Here is a 24,923-nt window from a genome sequence, read left to right as displayed (position 1 = left end):
TGAAAAATATTTTTGAAAATATGAAAAAATGGAAAAATGCTCCAGTTGATATTCGAATTCGGACAATATATATATAGTGAAATCGAGAAATTTGTTAACGCTCACTTGACTTGGAGAATTTGAAGAGATCGTAATTGAAAAAGCATTACTCTCGCTCCCCAGTGATACCGTTTAACTCCCCGACGGCTTTGACAACTTAAGCAGCCCCTTAAACCTCACTCAGCTCGATGTAATTTATAAGCGTTGAGGGTACCATCGGGACCGTCAAACTGCCATGTGGCAAATCCTTGGGGCAACTTCCCTTTCCTGCATTCAAAGTCAGGGATTACCTAGTGATAAATAAATATTATACAATAACCACCGTGAAATCGCAAGCGCCAAACTTTCATCCGCATATAACAAAATCAATTTTCCATATTTCAACAAAAATAATCTCCAAATAATCCACAAAAAAAATATTCTCCCCAAAAGTATTTTCAATAATGAATCAAACACTTGTTTCCTATTTTTCAGAGAATCACTTAAAATAAATTTACCAAAAGAAAATGATAAATTACTTATATTTAATATCTTGATATCTAATTTTCAAACAAATATTTTAATACTTGATATATTATTAAATATTTATTTACTTTTGCAAATATTTTAATATTTATTTTATGATTCTAAAGTTTTCAACATTCGAAATAAATGAAATTTAATTATTTATTCTTGTTCGAATTAAATTTTTATAATAATTTTGCGTCAGTTTAAAAAAAAGTTTTACTTCTAAATGTAAAATTTAAATTTCTAATTTTTATTGTATTAAAAATTAAAAAGTTTAATAAATCAAAAAATTAAATTAATTTCTAAAATAAATATTAAATAATAATTTTCTAAAATATTTTTAATAAAAAATATTCCGTTCATTTGAACATTCAAAACTTGTGGATCATTTTATTTCATCAAATATTTAAATATTCAAAAATATTTTAACAAATATTGAAATATTTAAAAAATATTTGTTTTAATTATTTAAATAATTTAGTAAATATTTATTTATTTAATAGTTAAAGGTCTATAATTTTTTAAGCTAAAAATCATTAATAAATTAAAAATTAAAAAGTTTAGTAAATCAAAAAATTAAATTAATTTCTAAAATAAATATTACGATTTGTCATTTTAATGATGATTAAGCCTGAAAAATGGAGATTAAGGATTGAATGATAATGTTGGATAAAATACCCTTATATCATTTTATTACAAGGAATCATGAGATTGTTACAACTGGTTGTTAATATTATACATACACTTTTACAACCATCATTATATCACAACACGAAATTTACAGAACGCGCGCACAACTCAATATTACTTTTTTATGGCTTATCAATTGTGAAGTAGATTAATTCCCTATAATTTATTTGCCCTGCTTTGATTATCATACCCAAACGCATGCAACGTATATTTAAAATGTCCTTTCTTTTTTTCATTTAATTTCATAAAAAAGTAACACCCAATTTTTCATACAGAGTTTAGTAAAAATTAAATCATATTTTTTCATTTCATTTTTTGCAATAAATTATCTACTTATAATTTATACTGAAATAAAAGCGAATCGTAATTGCAGACGAAAATATGTAGCGAAAAAAATTATTTAAATTGAAATTTAAATAAAAAATATTTCAAAAAATATTTTTAAAAAAATAAAAGGAGAAAATTGTTAGGCCTGGAATAAAAAATTCTTTTAAAAAAGCATTTGGTAAAATTAAAAATTATCGAAATTTTAATTCGATTTTCTCTTTTGTTGTTTAGTTAATCAACGATTTTGAAAGAAAAATATTTTTCGTGTCATTTTTTTAAGTTTTATAACATTTTTACAGTTTCTTGTAAACAATTTTTTTTTTAATTCAAAATCTGAAGTAAGTTTTGAAAATAAAAATTTGTAAACTTGAAAAATATTTTTTTTTCATTCAAGATCATAACATTTTTTGTTAACTTTTAACTCAAAATTTTTCTATTCTCGGTTTTTGAAATTGAGAGTAAAAAAGAATAGAAATTAAAATCTTCACTTTCATACTTTCAAATATTGTACTTTTGACAAATTGTCAACTTTTGGTTTTTGGGATTTTCTGAAATATCTATATAAATTACTAAATATATCGATAGAGAAACATTTTGTTTCACATATGTATAATATATGACTATATTCATCTACTGTAAAAAGATCAAATACAAGTTTTATTCGCACTATAAAACCATAGTTTTTTTTCGCATTTTAATCTAGATTTGTAATCGTACTGAAAGATTTTTCGTTTATAAATTCTTTTTTCCTTTAGGCCCAAGTGCTGCATTTGGAAAATTTACATTTTTGTTTCAAAACAATCCACAAAATATCTAAGAATTACATTTGCAAAAAATTCAAATTCATGTCAATTTTTCAAAACATGATTAATTAATATTTAAACACTAAGTATCGAATTTGATTCAAACAATCAAAACAAAAATTCCACACTTACTGTAAAATAGAAAGCAAAAATGTAAATTAAATATTTTTTCATCGCTCATTTAAAACATTAAAAACTTTTCGGAATAATAAATCTTAAAAAATCCACAATTTAAAAACCAATTTCTAATTATATTTTCTAATTTAAAATTTTTTTGTAAATTACAATCAACACTTTAATGTATTTTTAGAATTTTTCATATTAACTTAATATTAGACAAGAAATATGTACCTAGAATGATATTCGTAAGAATTGCATTCGATAAAATAAAATCAAAAATAAAATTATGGAATGTATTTAAAATTAAAATTAAATTACGGAATGTATAAAATTAAAATAATATAATTAATAATCATAAAATTATATTATGATATATTAAAATTCTTTCAATTAAAATTAAATTATTATAAATTAATCGAATAAATAAAAAATAATAAAAATAACAATTGTCAAAATATAAACAATTTGTGTCTAAATTTTCTCTTATAAATAAAGTGGCAAAATATGACATTTATTTATTCAAAAATTAAGTCAGGGTAATCAGAAATTAAAAAAATTCCTTTTAACAAAGGGACTATTTTCTAGATAACAAGGGACTAATTAGAATCAAGTCCATAATAAAATATACACAATGGAAAAAAATAACAAAGAAAAAACTAATTTACTAAAAACAATATAATAAAAATAATAAAAACGACCTCCTCCATTGGCTATTTTTCTCTTGTAAAGAAAAGAAAAGTTTTGAAATATTTCAATTCAAAAGAATCGAAAATACAATTTATTTTCTCATTTAAAAATATTGTTCGAAATATAATTTTGTTTAATGAATTTTTTATAGTTTTTGTTTTCAAGAAGTTCATACTCTAAAGGAACAATATTTTTAAATTTATTTTCTTTTTCGAAACTTACTTTTTGCCATGAAAATCATTTGGTCACAGCCTCGTATCTTTTTTTTTGTCGCACAAACTATGCGCGTTTGTTTTGTTTTTCAGTTCATTGGTTTCCATTTGAAACTATGTATATATATAAATATAAATAGTGAATAATATACCTAATTCAATTTTTATACATATCGCAGAGAACTTTCTCCATGGGGGTGTTACCAATTGTCCTGTGGAAGTAGATTAATTCGACTCGCGGTGCAGGAACGCTCCTCAACAATGGTAAAAGTAGTAACAGTCGTCCAAATCTCTCGGGCCTTGTTGGTTGTTGCGCTCTCGCGTGTTGTCCCAACATCACTTGCGCTTGATCTTGTAAATTTTCTATTTGACTTGAATCCTTCAAGCCACGTGTTTCTGTAAATAAAAGACAATTTAAAAATAGTTATATCGCTCCAAGTACATGCAATCTAATCTAAAGAATATTCTAAAAAAAAATATTTAAATAAAAATTTCGTTTAGAAAATTTGTTCTTTTAAATTGCAAATTAAAAACAGAAAATAATTTGTGTACCTGGTCGAAATAAAACAATGGCTTTCATGCATGCAAATTCAGCGGGATCAACCATGACTGCTTTGTATCGTTGCAGAGTGTCATGAAGATGCCTGACGTCAGCTGCCACTTGACTGGGCTTTCCATTTTGCGCTAAATGCATTCCCGAGTGTGGATGAGAGTGTGGCGACACAGTCAAAGCAGTCAATTCAGCTGCACTGAAAAGTGGCGATGACTCCAATGGAAGACACCATTGAACAGCATTCAGTAAAAAGAGTTCCGACCACGCTTCCTCCAACAGTATCACTTGGTCTCTAAATGGCAAACTCGCGAACGAGGGTAAATTTTTTGCCCATTTAACAGCCATGAAAAGCAATCTTGCACTCGTTTCGTAAACGGTTTCGGCACTCACTGGCGAATATAATGTTGGAACTATTGGCGTCAATTGAGTGCAGCCACTGCGTTGGGGCATCAATGGCTCCTCATTGGTCACATCTATACTGTCCTCAGATCCATTTCCTGTTTTTTTTTTAGAGAAAAAAAAACCAAGCTCTTTCTTCAATAATTCCAATTTTCTCTTTTACGTTTTCCTTAACAAACTAGTGTATTTAGTTTTAGTATTTTTCAAACATTTCCCAGAAATAATTTAAAATACAAATTTTTCAGAATTTTAAATTAAATTTTTGTTGAAAAAAATTTTGAAAAATTAAAAAAATAAATTTTTTTTTTTATTTATTTTTTTTTTTGAAAAAAATTAAAATTTTTTTAAAATAAACTAGTTAATAAAAATTGTAATACTGTAATTCATTCGAAATTAAATTATTTTAGATGCAATGTAGACTTTTCAATGCTACTTTTTACAAATTATTATTAAAATAAAATTTTTTTGAAATTCAGTTTTTTCAAAATCTCTAATGAAATTATTTAATAAATTTAATTATTTTTAATTCAATTTCACAATATTTCAATAAATTGAATAATTCTTTAAATAAGATAATTTCATTTAATATTTTTACATTTATTTTTTTTAATTTAATTTTTATTTAATAATTAGTAAAAAATAAAAATTAAATTAAAGAGATAATAATTATTTAAGAATCTATAAAAAATTGAATTAACATTTTTTAGGAACCAAATTTTTTCAGACTTTTAAATTTAAAAATTAATATTAAATTATATTATTAATCTCTTTACAAAAATTGAACTTTTCAGAAATTTTAGTTCAAAGCTTTTTGAGATGTAATTATTCCTGAAAATTTCATCTGTAAAAATTCCAATTTGTACTTTTCTCACTGTTTTTAGTATCATTTTTTTTTCAATTTTTACAGAAAATAAAGTTTTAAGTAAAATTTTTTTCTTACCATCGTCAGTGTCTTGACGAGGCGGTGTATTTGCAGTCGAAGAATTTGTTGTAGGTGCAACTGTCGGCAAAGGCAATGGCGTTCCATATCTGGCCATTGCTAATGATACCGGTGGTCTAAAACAAAACAAAAAATTCCACAAATATTAATAAAACTAAAATAAACAAAAAAGTAAAAATACAAAAAAATAAAATAAATTATTTTCCTAAAATTTTGAATCTACAACTGAACGAAATATTTTTTGTGCTTCAATATTTTTAAAAATTGCTAAACGGAAATGAAAAAATTTTGTAATTGAATACTTATTTAGTAAACAAATATTTTTTAATTATAAAAATTATTTTGTAAACTTAGTAAATTTCGTAGGTAAATAAAATTGAAATTAAAAGAAATAAAAGTATCATCTTTTAGTTGAACGTTCGAAACTTTTAGGAACATAAAAAATTAACTTTAAACTTAACATTTCGATACATAATGTAAAAAATTCAAATTATTAATTTATTCAAGAAAATTTCGAGATAAGAAATAAAAACTAAATATTCACAAATTTTATTCTATTTCTGTTCAATAGGTAATAAAAAAAGTTTTATTCATCTGATCCGACGTTATTTTTTTTTCACCGCACCAACTTTCGTTTCTCATTTGATAAAAATCGCCTCGGGAATTCACAATCAACTTCACGTCTATCAAACATTCACGAATGTGTTTTATATAACCAATTTTTAATTTTTGAGGTTGTTTTACCGTGAATTTAATGTATTTTCAACGATATTCACCAAGTTCCCGGGTTTCGCGCGCAGAAAAAACAAACATCATCATCATCATCAACATAATTAAAATAATCTAATGACAAAATTCTCATTTTCCGTAAATATATTTCTTCTCTTGTAAAAAATTTCCCCAGAAAAAAAACTTCAAATTTTCCGTAAGTGACATTTCAAATATTCATTTTCGTTTTTTCACTCTCAATTTCTAAATGCTCCTCGAGAAACGTAAGAAAAATCGTGAAAATTCCATGATTTTAATAAAGCAACAATCAACAGGCGTGAAAAAAACGGAAATGCTCCCACCACATGGTAAAAATCCAAATCAAAGTCAATCAACATCAACAAGAAAAATTGTTATTCCAAATGGCCAAAGTTTCTCCTCGTGTTACATTGAATTGTGTAAAAAACGTCGATTACGTCCTTTGCCCGTTATTTGTGTTACATTACCTCATTCCTTAGATTTTACCACTGATCGTGTAAAAATGGACGATTGGAATCCAATTTTAAATGCACTCTCATTAGATCACAGTTTAAAATCAATTGCAATTCGTAGTCGTTATCAATATCGAAAGCACTTGGATAATGTCACTTCGGAATTGAAAGCGAGAGCTATTGGTAAAGCGCCGGTTGTTTTAACGCGCTATCTTCTCGAATTATTGTCACACAGTGTTTCCCAATGTATAAGAAATTCCTCGGTTTTAACTTCATTGGAATTGGAGGGAATTCCATTGCCTTCTGATTGTTTGGCGGTATTGTGTGTTGGTCTCTCGAATACCTCGTGCTTGAGGCACTTGTCACTTTTCAAGTGCTACATTGGCGATGTAAGTTGTGAAATGATTTGTCGTACAATTGTCAATGTGAATAGTATTCGCACGTTAAATTTAGGACAATGCGATCTCTCCTCTCGTTGTGCTTCCGCTTTGGCCACTGCTCTTTCGCGGCAAAAATTACTCCTTTTTCATGACGCCTGGAAGCAATCGTTACGATATCGAGAGCCGAACGTGGAGGCGATGCCCGGATTACGGAGACTCACTTTAAATGGAAATCCCCGTTTAGGTAAATCTGAATCTTTAATGTACTGAAAAAATACGATACACTTGGAAAAAGGAAAAGCAACTGAATTATGTTTGCGAGAAATATTTCAGGGATCAGAGTATCTTATTCTTACCTAAAAATAGGCAAAAATTTGAATTATATTCCAAAAATTCGACCAAAAAGGAAGGTGACAAAAAAATTATAAATACAATTAACTAATTATTTTTTTATTTTTAGACGTTTTAATAAAATTCTTCGAAATAATTCAATTATTAAAAATCTTAATGAAATTCTTCGAAAGAATACAATTATTTTTATAGATTTCAAAAAAATTCATCAAAAGAATTGAATTATTTCCAATACAATACAATTTTAATTTAATTCATTGAAAGAATTTCTGTATTTTCAATTTTCACTATTCAAAAATTACAAGCACAACTTAAAAATTCACAAATAAATAATGTGGGAATAATTCAAAAATAATGTTTTTTTCTTATAGTATTAAAAATTAAATGTAAGAATTTATTGACAAAAAAAGAAATTGAAACATTTTCAGGCGACATCGGTGTGAATGAAATTCTCGAAGCTGTAGTGGACAGCTTGTGGCTGAAAGCTTTAGATTTACAACAATGCGGCCTCACGGATGTGATAACAAACGATATTATGAATCTTCTGAATTACAATGAGACTTTAGTTGTTGTCGATGTAAGAATGAACAATAATCTACAGGATGAATTGGCGCAGAAAATAGCCAAGAAATTGTCGGAGAATAATGCCACCGGAAAATCTGAATACAAATGGTTCAATTTACCCAAAAAGCAATTTTCCAAGGCAATTAAACGAACCGATCGTCAGGAGGAGACAAAAACAATGCACAAACGAATGAAAAATCATTGTCATTCAACTCTTCAAAAATCAACGCCAACTGAAATAAGAAAAGAAAAATTATTTTCAAAAACAAAAAATCAAGCGAAGAAAAATCCTCCCGAAAGTAATAAACAACACCTCGTTTTAAATTTAAACACCCAATTGGAAAATCGTGCCAATTCGTTTAATACTTCAGAATCCGGAAGCAGTAAACAGGAAGAAATTACCGAACTCGAGAGAAATGAAGCAAACAGTAAACATTTTCACACTTTCTCCCTTTTTTTATCAGAAAAACAAACTAAATCCTTAAAATTTATTTTCAGAGATAGAAATCGACATTCAGGAAATTCTAATAAAGGAAAATAAGGAAAATGATTTAGAAGATATTCGACGACAATTAGAAGAGGCACGAAGGGAATATCAATTATTATTGGAGCGTGCAAAACAGAATGAAATTCTCTTGATAAAGGAGAGAATTCGTAGGGAGACGATAGAAAAAAAATTACGAACCTTGCAAAATAATTACAATGAATTGGAATCAACTCTAAAGAAAAAGGAGGAGGAGAAACGTGGTTATTTTTTGGTTAGTCAAAATTCCCTCAACGAAATTTGCTCATCATTCGATAGTCTAATGGAAATATTGGAAAAATCGAGGAACAGCAATTTTATTCAACAAGAATCTGAGCAGGAAATAATTCTCCCCGACGATATAAGAACAAAATTGGCGTTAATTATTCGAAAAACAAAATCCGAAAGTTTACGACGTGGCTATTTCAGTGAGGAAATTTCAAACGAAATGAAAAAATACGCTCGTTCCGAAGCTGACATGAGAAATTTATTACCAATCATTGATTTAATTCACTGTGAGAAAAATATTGGCGACAATATTATTTCCGAGGAGAATACATCGAGAAGAATAGTCGAGGATCATAAGGGTAAGAAAAAATCTATACAAACAAAAAATTATACTAAATTATTTTACAAATTAATTTTACAATTTAATTTTACAAATTAGAATTTTTTGACAATTTCCCTTTTTCCTTAGGAGATAAGCCACGAGAGGAAAATGAGAGTTTTCGAAAGCAGGAAAATTTACAAGAAGTGAATAATCAAAAAGTGGAAAATAATTTTTACCGTCAAATCGAGGAGAGAAGTCGGATATTAAGAAAGGAGAGTTTACGAAATAAGGAGAATTATCAAAATTGTGATGATAATTACGAGACGAAGAAGGAGGAGGAGGAGGAGGATAATTTTCGTAGAATTATTGAAAATTTATCTAAAAAGAAGGGGAAAAAAATTGAAATTAACAATCCTACAGCAACGCCGCGCACGAAAGAAAGAGCAAGAGCTATTTTTATACAAATTATAAACAGAAATATGTCACTGAATCTCAGTTCTCAATAGAAATGTATCAAGGCATCGCAAATAATTTTAAACTTAAGACTCCATCTTTTATTGTAATTTATAATCTGGTCGTGAAGTATAAATATACTTATGATAACGAACGAAAAAAAGAATTTTTTTATTTAAATAGAATTTTTTTTTTTCGATTAAAAAAAAAATTCTTCAACTATTTTCAATTCTGAAGTTTCACAGTTCAATTAACAGAACTTTATAATAATTAAAGCAATTTAATCAAAGTTAAAATTGATTTTCAAAAAGTTTTTCAGAAATTAAAAATATTAGTTCTTTTCTTTTTAGTTTAAACAAATAAATGGACAAATTGAGTGAAAAATTAGAGGAAATTTTCATTGAATTTTAATAAAATTTTTTATTTTTCGGGGAATTCGATTGAAATTGTATTAAAAATAATTTTCAATTCTGCGATAAGTTTTATTATTTATGAAAATAATTGAAAAAAATTTGTAAATAATTGAATTCCTGTGAAATTTTTATTATTTATGAAAATAATTAAATATTTTAATAGAATTTTATTAAAATTTTTTTTAAATAATTGAATTCTTTTGGAAAATTTTATTAAAATAGTTGATATTTAAGTTCTTTAAAATTTCTAATTAAATTCATTCAAAATTGAAATTTTATAAAATAGTAAAAAATAAATAAGGAAAATAATAAAAGATAAATAAACAAAAGAGTAAAAAATAAATATACAAAAGAATAAAAAATAAATAAACAAAATAATACTTTTGAAAATAAATTAAAATTATAAGCCAAGGACTGTCTTTGTCGATAAATTATTTTTCCTTCGCTTTAATTCTTTAAATAAAGGAAAAAACTGGGGGAAAGCACAGAACACACTCGCTCGTCGTTCTTTTATACTCTCACACGTTACACGTCAATTTTATATAACGTTTTATCGAGAATTGACTTTATGGATTTTGAATTAATTCCAATTCGTCGACTTGGTTACCTGAAGTAACCAAGACTAACGGTCAAAGGTAATTTTTCATGATAGATCATGCTCGGCGTGGCGTGTTGCCAGTGTTGCTTACCATATTGACAACGTTAACAAGATCAAACGTGGTAACGGCGCGTCCTTTCTGCTTCCGATCATTCATACGATGATAATATATAGAACCTTCTGTATCGATCTTTCGTTGTTTTCACCTTTTGATTAAAACCATATACACCGTCAACGAACAAATTCTTATGTACTTCATTTTAGCTTCTTTTTTATATATAAAAATTAATACCACAATCATTTGCCAGTGCGAGAGAGAGATCGGAGAATCAAAGTTCTATTTTTGTATTAAAGGAAATTTTCATTTTTCAAAAATTAAATTAAACCACTAGAATCAAAATTAAAATGAAATCAAAGAAGGAAACTAATAACTTAAGAATCAAAAACTAGAATTGAAAAAAAAATCAAAAGACTGGAATAAAAAAGTAAAACCGAGGAACTAACATAGAAGAAAAAAACCAAAAACTTAGAATAACAAAAAATAAAACTAATGATCTAAAATAAAAATCGAAAGTAGAAAAAAATAAAATCAAAAACGTAAAATGAAAATACTAAATACTAAAATCGAAAGAAGAAAAAAATAAAATCAAAAACGTAAAATAAAAATAACAAAAATCAAAAGAGTAGAATAAAAAATTTTTTTAATCAAAAAACTAGAATGAAAAAAAATAAAACTAAAGAATTGGAATAAAAACACTAGAATTAAAAGAAATGAAAGTACATAAAATCAAAAACGCAAAATAAAAAAAATACAAATTCAAATGAACTGGAATAAAAAGTTAAATTAAAAAAAATAAATAAAAAAAATGATTAATATAATTTTTTACTAACTTATTGAATTTTCTGTTTGTGGATTTGTTGCTTTTGTGAAGTACTTAGAAAAAATATTCTCACCCGAATACTCCGACGGCGACGGCAGCTTCTCGCAGTGCTCGTTCCTGGTCCATTTCTATTAAAGCTTCTGGTCTAATGGTTGCTGTGTTTCTCGGTTGTCTCTCATTTTGGACCGCTGAAACAAAAAATGTTCGCACTTTGTACTTTTATTTTTTATTACATTTTCTATTTATTTATTTCTTATAATTATAATTTTTTTCTTTTAATTTTTATTTCTTATAATTTAAATTTTTTTCAATTTAAAATTTTTTGAATCAAACAATGAATACTTGATTATTTTCATTTTTATTTATTTCTACATTGAAAAAAAATTATTTCAATTAAATAATCCATTACTTAATTATTATGTTTTTCTACAGCGGAAAAATTTATTTGAATCGAATAAGAAACAATAAATTAGCAAAGAAATGAAATACAATTACACGATTTATAATTTTTTCACGTTCAAATAAACATTTTGTCGGTATAATTATTTAAAAATACAAAAAAATTACAAAAAAATATTTCTTGAAAAATTTATTTTAAAAAAAAGGCAAAAACGTAGTTCAAACAATTCGAAATTAAAAAATGTATTCCTCGATACGAGAAGCAATTTCAATAGGCGCTACGCGTCTGCCATTGGATACGAGACTTTTGTTTACTATATATAGAAAAGTCAAATATTTAGATATGAAAAAAAAAATTATTCATTCGAGGAAAGAATGAGTTTGAATTAATTAGGAGGTTGACTGAATCTTATTTGATAATTTTCCTCTCATCTCGTCAAGTTCATATAATACTGTTATGTCACAATGAGTCTGCAACTGACAGCGAGAATTTCCAACAGACATGCAGAAATCAAACGCATTGTTTGTATAGGAGTTAGGTAACTAATGTTCTCGCAAATCTAAGGGAAATTCAATTGTTCTTCGTCGATAAACTGTTATATTATTTACGTGACCTTCGTATAATATTACTATCGATCACTTTCCGACTTAATAAATTAATATTAATACAATATGAATTTTTCCTCACATTTTCATTGTGTCGAATCTAAATTTCAAGAGCTCAGTAAATTCTTCAAAGGAATTCAATTATTTTTATAAATTGTAAAATTCTTCGCAAGAATTCAATTAATTTTAAAATTGAAAATATTTGAAAAGAAAAATTATTTTAAAAAAGTTAGAAAAAAAGCAAACAATCACCAACTTAAAACTGCTAACAAGTTACAAAAATTGATTGAATCCTTTTCGTAATAATCGATTATATAAAGTAATCTAACAATAAATTGAATTAGGTTTTCATTCAATAAATTTTTAATTATTAAATTAATTCTTTCGAACTAAATTTTCCAAATAGATATTTTTTACCGAAATGATTGAATTATTTTCATAATTACCAATTATTCAAATAAATCTTCAAAATTATTCTTTTTACCAAAATAATTGAATATTTTTCAAAATGTCCAAATTAATTATTCTTTTCTTTTTAAATTTGAATTATTGTTTTAAATCGTCTGACTTCTTGATCAATTTTTACTAAAACAAAAAAACAAAAATGATTATTCCTATTGTTATTTTTTTGTATCTTAATTTTTGAATTTCAATGATTGATTTTCACTTTTCTCTAAATCAAAAACTTTTTTCCCGTTTTTATAAAAATTATTTTAATAATTTCCTTATTGACATTAATTATCTCACATTCGAAAATTTTTATTCTATTATTTTAATCTTATCGGTGATTGATTCTTTTTCCAGTAATAATATTTATGTTACCGGTAAAACCCGAAGTCCAGGCATTTTGCGAAATGCCTAGGCAAATCGGGAAATACCTAAAAGTGGCCAGGAAATTCGAGTTTTACCTAGAAATTTTAGGCATTTCTCAAATTGCCTAGGTATTTCGCGAAATACCTAGTCATTTCGCGAAATGCCCAAGTCGATTTAGGCAAAATGAAAAGTTGATCATTTGTAAGCTGCGCATACTAATGTAAACAGATTGTTTACAAAATTATTAGTCTATTACACTGTTCGACAAAATATTGCTACAAGAATACGTCTCAATTTTGAGAAAAACGGGGTCAAAGTATCAAAATATGCCATTTTTAGCACTTTTTGAAGCACTATAAAAAAGAACGCGATGTGATAGAAAGCTCAAATATGTCTTAAATAAGAGCTCGAACCCTCAACTTTAACATCCAAAAGCAAAAAGCCAAGTAGAAATAACTTAAAATTGTGGGGAACAACTTTTTATTAATTTACCCTATATGATCGCTAACTAAAATAATAGCTGATGGGCGCGCACGCGGTAAAAAGTTGTTCACCACAATTTTGAGTTATTTCTACATAGTTTTTTGTTTTTAGATTTTAAAGTTGAGGGTTCGAGCTCTCATTTAAGACATATTTGAGCTTTCTATCACGTCGCGTTCTTTTTTTTATAGTGCTTCAAAAAGTGCTAAAAATGGGATATTTTGACACTTGGACCCCGTTTTTCTCAAAATTGAGACGTGATGGGACAATTTAACTTACAGATTCGTAATCTACGGCGAAAATCCCGTAAGTTTGACATGCTGCAACAAATAACCAGCAAAAAATATATGTTCACAATTAAGGTTTCAATAAATTTTTCAATTTGCCTAAATCGACTTCGGCATTTCGCGAAATGCCTAGGAAATTTACGAAAATGCCTAGGCAATTCGGAAAATACCTAAAAATGTCTAGGAAATTTGAGTAATACCTAAGATTTTAGGTATTTCCCGATTTGTCTAGGCATTTCGCAAAATGCCTGGACTTCGGGTTTTACCGGTAACATTTATACTTTATTTTACATTCTCTCGCTAAATCGAAAACATTTTTATTTTTCAGAATTTGAATTATTTTGAATCGCAGAAAAAATGGACTTTTCCATATATATAGTGAATGGGAAAAAATAAATTCCCTCAAAGAGAAATATTTTGAAAACAAAAAAATGAATTTTCCTTTAATCGTGTACGAAATTATTTAGTACTCTCATTTGATATTGAATGACGATTGAAATTTCCGTTGCGGTAATTCGTTATACATGTTATACAAAGGCAAACACGTGATTGAGTAAACTTTTGATCAAATAAATGCAGATATATAAGCAATTAAATTTCCAATTATATTCAAAATATAGAAGCGCGAATGTATAAAGTGGAATAGTGCGGGAAATCAATTCAAGTGTGGGGAAATTTGGAAAATTTAGTTCTCGCTCTGATTATTCAATATCAGAATACCTATTGTATAGCGAAGGATTATAATAATATAATTTCTCTCTGATTTTACAGTTACAGTGTATAACTGTATAATATGAATTTCGCTCGTGTGGTTCGCCAATGTTGGAAAATCTCTCTGCCATCCGCTTAGTAAACACTGCGGTCGTTAACGACGGTCACGTGGCATGGCGCCCGAAGGGTTAATTGGAGGAAATAAACGTATGCAAAAAGGGTGGTGGCGACGACGACTAGAGAGAAGCACTACCACCAACGGAATATATAGAAAATGCATTTACTTCGTTCTCGCACTTTCGTGACCAGGAAAGTGAAGACCGCCCGTTGTGTGTCGTTTCATGCAAATGAGACTCAGACATTTATCTCTCTTGGCTGACGAAAAATAAAAAGAAGAGGAGAGAGAAAAAAAAAGATGAAAATGAAAAAGATAATAGGGAACAACGGTTGGTGAATGTATGTACACCAAAAAGGGCTGTCAGTCGACCAAGTACGTAGGAGGGACCCTATTAAGCCGCTCAGCATGCCACAGGACACACGTTTATCATTATTGCGAATGTCATTATTATTATTATCATTATTCTATGAAATTACTCCCATTTATGTATTACTCGCTCTACGGGCAAGTACTTGCAAAAATTAGTTTTGCTATTTTTTTCTTCTTTTTTTTTCTTTTGTCTTTAGAACATTTTTGGAATTTTTATTTAGTATTGCCAATCGTTCTGGATTTCGTTTCGTCATAAATTTCAACAGAGTTGTCACAAAAAATTAAATTCTTTTTCTCTGAATTCCAGACAAAATTTTGCCTTTCTCCATGACTCTAAAGAATATTCTGATTCATTCTAAACATGATTAGACACTCAAATAAAATGTTCTATTACGTTTATTTACAAATTTCTTTAAAAGTAAAATTATTCGAAAACAACAATAACTTCATTTTTCAATAAATATTTAATCATTATTATTTTATTCCCGTAGGAATTAAAATTCTTTAAAACATTTAAATTCAAACCTTTTTGAAATTAAACTTAAAAAAGATTGTTAGAAAACATGAAGAAATCGATTACTCCGAGTCTTCGACTCGAAGCAATCGATGTCTTCATATTTTAATTATAATAATTAAAGATGATCGAGTAAAAAAATCATTATTTTATATTGTAAGAATATTGTTACTGTAACTTCTTCAAAATTATTTTCATCATTTCAATTTAATTTTTATTTTCTGGAATTTTTAACTAAAATTCTTCTTTAAATCAATTATTTTGATAAAAAGTCGAAATAATAATTTCAAGTAAAATTGGATAAAACTTTTTCAAAAAAATTAATTCTCTTACAAAATTGTCAGTTAAAATTGTATAAAAAATGCAAATTTTCAAAGAATTATTTTTTAATAGGAAATAAAAAGTCCAAATAATAATTTGAAGTAAGGTTTAATTTATTAAACTTTTCCAAAAAAATTAATTCTTTTACAGAATTGTTAGTTAAAAGTATGGAAAATTCAAATTTTCAAATATTTTAATTTGAAACCTTTTCAAAGTTAAATTATTTCTAATAATTAACGCTATAATGCTTTTAATATTCAAATATTGTCTAAAATTTTAACTGAAATTTATTTTTTAAATCATTTTATATTAGAAAGTTCTACTAGAGTTCAATTATTTAAATACAAAAATAAATAATTTATTGAATAATTGCATCTTTCTTAAAATTGAATTCTCATAAAGAATTTTATTAACCAATTTTTAAATAATTCAATTTATTCGGTGAATTTTAATAAAATTTTTAATCGATTAATTACATTTTTCTATAGGAATTCGATTAAAATTGTATGAACCGCGATGAGTTTTATTATTTATTATTTATACAGAAAATTAAATTCTTGTCAAGAATTTTATTTAAATTTTGGTAAAAAATTGATTTTGGGAAGAATTTTATTACTTATGAAGATACTTTAATTTTTGGGAAATTTTTTACTAAAACTTTTGAAAAACGAAATTGTAGATTTTATTTTAGAAATTAATGAAAAAATTTTGCAGAATTTCGCTTTCATAATTATAATTTTTATGCAAAATCTTTTTTTTTTATAAAGAGGCAAAAAATAAATTTAAAAATAAAATTGATTGCAAAAGATGTCTCAATCAGAATTTTTTAACAAATCTTCCAAGTTTTTTTTAATAGTAAATAAAAAAATTTGCATAATTTCTATTAATAATAATAATACTAATAAAATTGGAAAAACGAAAATAATTTCAATTTCTATAAAGAAAGTAAAAAAAATGAAAAAACAATTTAGAGAAAATAATTAAAATAATAAAATGGAAAAAAGTCTATTGAATAAAGTTGCAATTTATTTACTCTTTATAGGATAAAAAGCATCTAAAAGTATGACTTTGGTATTTTTCGATTTACGACAAGAGAAGAGAGGTGACACGGTACAGTTTCATTCGCGTGAGGAGATCCAACTCGATCCCCTTTTACGACATTGAGTTTGGCAATAAGAAAGTTAGCAGCGAACGTATATAGCAAGAAGTAGTGGCAAAAGGAAGAAAAAAAAGGGAAAAAAAGGAAAAAAGAGAGAAAAAAAGGGGAGAAAAAAGCAAAGAAATGGAGGATAAAAGAAGATGGAGGAAGTGAGGAGCTATATGCCAGGTGCACTCCCACTCCGCAAGGGCATTAAGAATTGAATCGAATGTGGGCGAAACTTCTTTATCTCACAACTCGATGTCTTCGCCTTTCTCCACCTTTTCGACCTCGTTTTTCTTTTTCTTTTCTTTTCTTTTCATTTTTCCCCCTTTGTATTCCTCAAATCTATATAACAACTTATTTATATATAAATCAAAATACGAAAATAATTCGTACTAGTCTCTTATTAATAATATCGATTCCATATTTTTATCAATTAGGAAAAGTTGATATCGATATTGATAAAAAATCAATTGGAACTAATAAAATTAGAAATAAATAATTAATATAAATTAATGAAAGTGGTAAAGAATTAATAAAAGCTGTAGAAACTGATAAAATTAATAAAAATTTTTAAATGTTTCACTAAATACGGATTTCTCTAAATCTGAATTTATTTTACTGAAAATTAGTAAATATTCTTAAGTGTTAATTAGTGTCTCAATTTTCTCTAATTTATATTTAGAGAGAAATTAATTTACTTACTCAGAAATACGATTTTTTTAGTCATGCTTTTAGTCATTTTCTAATATAAAACCAGATTAAAACTTTATTAAACAAAATTAAATCCCATAATAAAATCTCCAAATAAAATTATAGTGAAATTTTACTACAAATTAATTTTTCATTAATTTTTATTAATTCGTATACTAAATTCTTTATTTAATTCTTTATTTAATTCTTATTAGGTAAACAATTAATTTAATTTAAATAAAATATGTAAAATATATTTTAAAAACAATAAAACTTACCATCCTTGTTCATTCCCATGTGCATACATTTCTTTAAACGACACGCTTGACATTGATTTCTGTGCGCTTTGTCCACAACGCATCTTCCGGTACCTGCTTGACATCTAAACCATAAAAAATTTCGAAATTATTAAAAATCTATTATTACTGAATTTAATAACTATCAATTATCAAGTGTGCGAAACGTGGTATTCAATTTATTATTATTAAGCGAATTTAAAAATTTTTTATTTTCAAATTTCAAATTCAATTTTTGAATAATTCAGATTCAAAAAATTTTTAAAATTCACTTTTATTGAGTTCAATTGTTTTCAATAAAATTTTTATAAAATCTCACGAAAGGATTACATTATTTTTAAAAATTAGTTAAATATTTTTTCGACAGAATTTCAATTATTTTATAAAATTATAATAAAATTCTTCGTAAGAATTAAATTATTTTTATAAATAATAAAATTCTTCTCAGGAATTTAATTATTTTTAATTCACTTTTAACAAAATTTCACGAAAGGATTCAATTATTTTTAATAATTAGTTAAACATTTTTTGACAGAATTCAATTATTTTCTAAAATTATAATAAAATTCTTCGTAAGAATTCAATTATTTTGATAAATAATACAATTCTTCTCAGGAATTCAATTATTTTTAATAATTGTAATAGAATTAATATAAAGCATTCAATGTTATATTCTCAAAAGTTTTGATAACATTTTTTATAAGAATTCAATTATTTTCAGTAGAATTTTTATAAAATTTCTCCATAAAATTCAATTATTTTTAAAAATTTTCATAAAATTCAGAAACAAATTCAATTTCCAAAAAAATTTCCATAAAATTCAATGAAAATTATTTTAAAAAACTATTATTTTTAAAAAACTTAAATTTTATCCAATTTTTTGATTCAGCAACTAAGTAAAAATTAATAATAATAAAAAGAATTAAAAATTAATTAATTAATTAGAATTATTAATAATAAATAATAATAGTAATAATTAACTAATTATTAGTAAAGTCATTGTTTGTCAAAGAATGAATAATAATTTTTAGAAAAAAAAAAATTGAATTTGTAATAAATGTATAAAAAAAATATTGATAAAAAGTTTTTCTCATATTTATAAAATATCGGCATTCAAATCCATTTATATTTTGACAAACTGAGTTTTAATTTAATTTACAAACTACAAATTATTGAATTTTACTAGTTTTTAAGTAGTATAGGTCAATATTAGTCAGACAAAACACCTATTTCAATGATGAATACAAACATCTTTTCTCAACGCAACAATTATTTTAAAAATTAAGTAGGGAAATAATAATTGTTTTTTTAAGTAGTATAGGTCAATATTAGTCAGACAAAATATTTGTTTCAATTGTGAATACAAATATCTTTTCTCAACACAACAATTATTTTAAAAATTAAGTAGGAGAATAATAATTGGACTATTTTCTTGGTGTTAATTTATTATTTAAATATTTTTCTTTATATTAATAAATATAATAATTAAATAAATAAATTTTTAATTATGAATACTATTAGTGATTATAATTGTGCGATAACATTTTTAAAATCTAAAAACCTATTTGAAAATTCACTTCCACAGTTGAATTTTTCTTCAGTAGTAGAAATTGTCTGACCTGTAACTAGCTTCGACTACTTAAAACTACATGTATAAACGTTGTCTTACCATCCCACGTAAAAAAGTTCCCGGGAATTGGACCGAGAAACTTTCCGGGAGACACTCTCGAAAAAATCCCGTGAAATTCCCGGGAAAGTCCCGAGAATTTCTCGAGAGTGACTACAGGGAATTTCTCGGTCTAATACCCAGGAACTTTTTCACGTAGGTTATCAATTTTATTATTTTTTATTGACTGGAAACATTCTAGATTGTTGCCGGGATGTTGCTGAGCAACATCCTGGAAGACAGAAAATTATATTGTGACTTTCAAATGCTTTTAAAAAAAGTAACCACACAGCCGCCGATTAGCAGAAGATCAAAATTGTCATAAAGGAAGTTTAAATTAAATTCTTTTCAATTTTATTAGTTTTTATTGACTAGAAATGAACTAGATTGTTGCTAGGATGTTGCTGAACAACATGTTGAGAAATAAAAAATTTTACTGTGACTTTTAAGCACTTTTAAATAAAAGTAACTACAGCCGCCAAAAAGGAGAAGATTAAAATTGTCATAAAAAGAAGTTTAAATTAATTTCTTCCCACGTGAAAAAGTTTTCGAGAATTGGACCGAGAAATTCTCGGGAATTTCCCGGTAGAGTTCCGAGAATTTCTCGAGAGTGATTCCCTGGAATTTCTCGGTCCAATTCCCGGGAACTTTTTCACGTGGGATAGCACTAGCGCTACCTTTTTAAGTGTCTCGTATTATTTTGTCTGATTAATATTGACTTTTACTACTGTCTTAACACAAGTACATTTGTTCATATTTGCAGTGTCTGATTTCTGGCAAATATTGACACTAACTACTTGACGCCGTGAACTATGAAAATGATCTGTCTGACAACAGATTGATCTTTACTACTTAAATCAATGTATCACTAAATTGAGGGTCCCAATCAAAGAACCGGTTATACGTTTTAGAGACTCAAAATTCTCGACCTCTAAATAAAAACAGGATTTAAAATTTTAATTTCTTGAAAATATTTCGTATTTGTATAAAGATTACCAAAATGTTTCTCAAAAAATTAATATTAAAAACAGTTTAATTTTTTACTTACAGGGCAATGATTTTGAGCTTAAAAAAATTATAACCGGTTCTTTGATTGGGACCCTCAATTGTAAATTGAAATACGTATAAATATCTATTATATTAAATATATTTTCATTACTTTTTCTACTAAACATTTTATTATAAAATTTTAGAAAGTTAAACTAAATAAATAATATTAAACTAAACATCTACCAAAATAGATAAAAATAATAAATTTAATATTTAATTTTTAATTAATTTAATAATTTGAATAAATTGGAATAATAAATTAGTATAACAATAAACAAAAAATAGTCTATTCCTATATTACGTTTATGATAAATGAATATTGAAGCGCAAGGTATTTATAATTTTATAGTGAAAATAGAATGTTTGGATTTAACTTTAATCGTGTATCATAATCATAATAAGTTTGTGCTTTAGGAAAGTTTGAGCAGGCAGGCAGGCAGGCAGGTATTTCGTGCTCATCACAAAATAACGTTGCAAACGCAGGGATTGGTTGAGATTAAGAGGATAAGGAGTAAGTACGTGACCTCGAGGGTCTCTCTTTACGTCGCGTCGGCCGCGACGAGAGAGGGATAACCACGTTATCCCAACAATGAAAGTAATCGAATTTAACACCACCTACTGACTAACCCACCCTGGATTTCCGACAAGTGCACCAAAATTTATTGCCAACTTGGGGCGGGAAAAAAAATTGTTTCACCAAAAACTTTCTTTATCCCAAATCTTATTAATTTCTTCTTTTTTTTATTTTTAATAACTTTTCAAATATTTTTCTTTCCTTTTTGCTTAACTCTTTTTTTTCTTTTCTATTTAATTTTTTACTTCTTTTCTTCTTTTTTTAATAATCGTAACGTCTTTTATTTTGGAAAAAACAGGGTTGACACAAAAAATTAATTTTGTTCTTCCCTGACTTTTCCATGATTTCCAGACAAAATTTTCAGTTTTTCCCTGACTCTAAAGAATATTCTGATTTACTCCAAAAATTATTAATTACTTAAAAAAAAATGTTCTATTAGATTTGTTTATGGATTTTTTTAATTGTAAAATTTTTCGAAAACATCAAAAAAATTTTTTTTAATAAATATTGAATCATTATTATTCCTTCATAGGAATTCACCTTTACAGAAAACTTCAATTATTTTTAATTCAGTTTTAAATAAATTCCTCCTAAAATGTAATTATTTTCAAAAAATTTTTACAAGAATTCAAATACACTTCACAAATAATGAAATTTTTCGCTGAATAATTCAAATATTATAAAAATCTGCTATTTTAATCATATTTTTCAAAAGAATTCAATTATTTTTCTAAATAATAACATTCTTAACAGGATTTCAATTATTTATGAAAATATATAATAAAAATTCGTTTCAAGAATTCAATTATTCTCCTAAATAATAAAATTCTTTAGAGGATTTAAATTATTTTTAATACATTTTTAAGTAAAATCTTCGAGATATATACCCGTGTAGAAAAATTTCTTGGCGCTAGCTAGCAGTGCTAGATACATGGTAAATTTACATGCAGTCTAGCGCTGCTAGCTAGCGCCAGGAAATTTTTCTACACGGGTAATTATTTTTAAAATTTTTATTAAAATTCTTCGAAATAAATCAATAAATTATCAATCAGATATCAATTATTTTTAATAATTATTGCAAAAGTTCCTTAAGAATTTTTAAATCGATTTGTTTACAATCCAATTTTACGAAATTTTGATTATTCGAAAATCCTTGAGTTAAATATTTTAAAAATAAAGACTTATTGAAATAATTTTTAAAAAAAATTCAATTAAACTTTTTCAAAAAAATTAATTCTACAGAATTGTCAGTTAAAAAATATAAAAAATTAACATTTTCAAAGACTTTAATTTGAACTTTAATTAACTTTAATTTAACTTTGTTTAAATCAATTTTTATTATTAAATTCCAGGAGAATTCAATTATTTAAATATAAAAAGTAAATAATTTATTGAATGATTAAATATTTCTCAAAATTGAATTCCCATAAAGAATTTTATCAACAAATTTTTAAATAATTGAATTTTTTCGATTAATTTTAATAAAATTTTGAAAAATTCAAGAAATTCGAACCAAAAATTGTATTAAAAATAATTGAAATTCTGCAACAAGTTTATTTTTATTCATGATGAAAATAATTGAATCGCTGTAAAAAATTTGATTATTTATGAAAATAATTGAATATGAAAATAATTGAAAATAATTTTGAAGAAATTTATAAAAAATTTGAAAATAGCTATGAATTTTTGTGAAATTTTTATTATTTATGAAAATAATTTAATGTTTGCTTAGAATTTTATCAAAAATTTTTTTTAAACAATTGAATTATTTAAAAAGAATTTATTAAAATAGTAGATATTGAAAATCATTGAATTGAGGAAAATTTTTTGAAAAATTTGGAAAAGATTTTTATTAATTTTAAAGATAATTGAAATTTGAACGAGAGTTTTTTTTTAAATTTTTGAACATAATTGAATTTTTGCGAAGAATTTTATTAGTTTTAAAAATAATCATGTGAATGTTGACCTAGAATTTTTGGTTATGTTTGCTTCTTTTTTTATACTCTCAAATAAAATATTTTATTTAAATTTTGAGAGGTTATGTTAAACTTTTTACCCTTCTTTTGATCTAAATTTACAAGTTCACTTCTTAGACTATAAATAACACAAATTGAAATTTGAGAATTTGTTTAATTTTTTACCTAAAACTAACGGTACTTCAGTGTCACTTCGACCATTGAATTAAGTGATAAAGGTCAAATACCCGTCAAACAAAGTTAAATATATATTTAACTTTGTCTGGCGGGTATTTGACCTTTATCACTTAATTCAGTGTTCGAAATTAAGTGATAGAGGTCAAATACACGTCAGACGAAGTTAAATATATATTTAAATTTGTCTGACGTGTATTTGACCTTTACTACTTAATTCAGTGGTCAAACAAAGTTAAATACACATTTAACTTTGTCTGACGAGTATTTGACCTTTATCACTTAATTCAGTGGTCGAAATTCAGTGATAAAGGTGAAATACACGTCAGACAAAGTTAAATATATATTTAACATTGTCTGATGAGTATTTGACCTCTATCACTTGATTTGCAGTTAAATAGTTTATAAATTTAGAAACGATAATAATGAAAGAAAAATTCCTAATAACGCGATATAAAGTAAAAAAATAAGAATTTGAAGACGCAAAGTGAGATAAAAAATAAAAGAGTGACTCTTTTTGTAACGAGGAGGAGTATCTTGTCCCGGGGCAGTGAACGTTGACGAAATGCGAAGGGTAGTTCCGTGCCTATCGGCAGGGGTCGCAGCAAATTGATTTGCGTTCACACCCCAGCGGAGTCTGCAGATCTTGGACCCCTGTCTCTTCTATTCACCCTTCAGAACCACATCATACATTTATTTACGCATCTCTCTATTCTTCCTGCGAGACCAGTATTGTTTGGTTTATCGAGTTACGCTCGGTATAACCCGAAACATGTGTTTCTGGCTATCAAAAATTTCTATATGCCATTCCTAATTGTTTAATGGCGTCACAATAAATCATAAATCTCACCCTTCAATTTTTCCCTTTATTTATCTATTAAGGCAAAATAACAGCAAAATTACATAATATTAAACGTGCATTGTATAAATACGTCTATATATTTGGCAGAAAAAAAAGTCTTCGTTGAGAACAATTTTCTTCAGACAAAAGATAAATTATATTCTCAATTTTTTTATTCAAATTAAGTATTAACTATTGTTATTTGATATTAAAAATTAATAAATATTATAGTAAGTCTTTAACGTCTTTAACGTTTAAATATTAATTAACTAAAAAAGGTTCGTTTGCCTCACAGTCAAATTCAATGGAAATTTATTTGTTACAATAAATGAAATAAATTTTTTTATCAAACTTATTTTATCGATTTAAATACCAATATTGTGTAATATTTTTATTAAGAATAAGATCTTTAAATAATTATATAAATAATTTGTTAATGTTACGCGCGAAACACGGTATTCAATTTATTATTATTTTGACAATTATTAAAGAAATTTATATTTTCAAATAATTTCAGATTCAAAAATTTTTAAATTCACTTATTTTACTTATTAAGTAAGTACATAATTAATCATTCTTGTCAATTATTTTCAAACATTATTAAAAAAATTTTTTCCTAAGAATTAAATTATTTTTTTAAATTCTTAATAAAATTTTTCCAAAGAAATTCAATTATTTCCTAAAGTTTCGATAAAATTCTTCGAA

At 25.7% G+C, this 24,923-nt stretch overlaps 1 protein-coding gene across 2 annotated transcripts in view; it reads right to left on the bottom strand.

Annotated features, from left to right (window-relative positions):
- Positions 1–24,923, bottom strand: part of LOC122512232 (photoreceptor-specific nuclear receptor-like) — a 47,332-nt gene continuing 22,409 nt past the window's right edge. Inside the window, exons 5-10 of one of the 2 annotated variants that reach the window (XM_043627967.1) lie at positions 17,920–18,023; positions 11,263–11,377; positions 5,278–5,393; positions 3,938–4,435; positions 3,538–3,781; positions 1–329 (exon numbers count right to left, since the gene is read on the bottom strand). In XM_043627967.1, coding sequence (XP_043483902.1) covers positions 3,543–3,781; positions 3,938–4,435; positions 5,278–5,393; positions 11,263–11,377; positions 17,920–18,023 — 1,072 coding nt within the window. In that variant the 3' untranslated portion in view covers positions 1–329; positions 3,538–3,542. Of the gene's footprint in view, positions 330–2,985; positions 3,782–3,937; positions 4,436–5,277; positions 5,394–11,262; positions 11,378–17,919; positions 18,024–24,923 lie in introns of those variants that run through there. The other variant, XM_043627966.1, reaches the window with a different exon arrangement.

This window comes from Leptopilina heterotoma, unplaced genomic scaffold (assembly GCF_015476425.1).
Source record: "Leptopilina heterotoma isolate Lh14 unplaced genomic scaffold, ASM1547642v1 Lhet_95, whole genome shotgun sequence".
Taxonomy (NCBI): Eukaryota; Metazoa; Arthropoda; class Insecta; order Hymenoptera; family Figitidae; genus Leptopilina; species Leptopilina heterotoma.
This window is presented reverse-complemented; position numbering and strand designations above follow the sequence as displayed.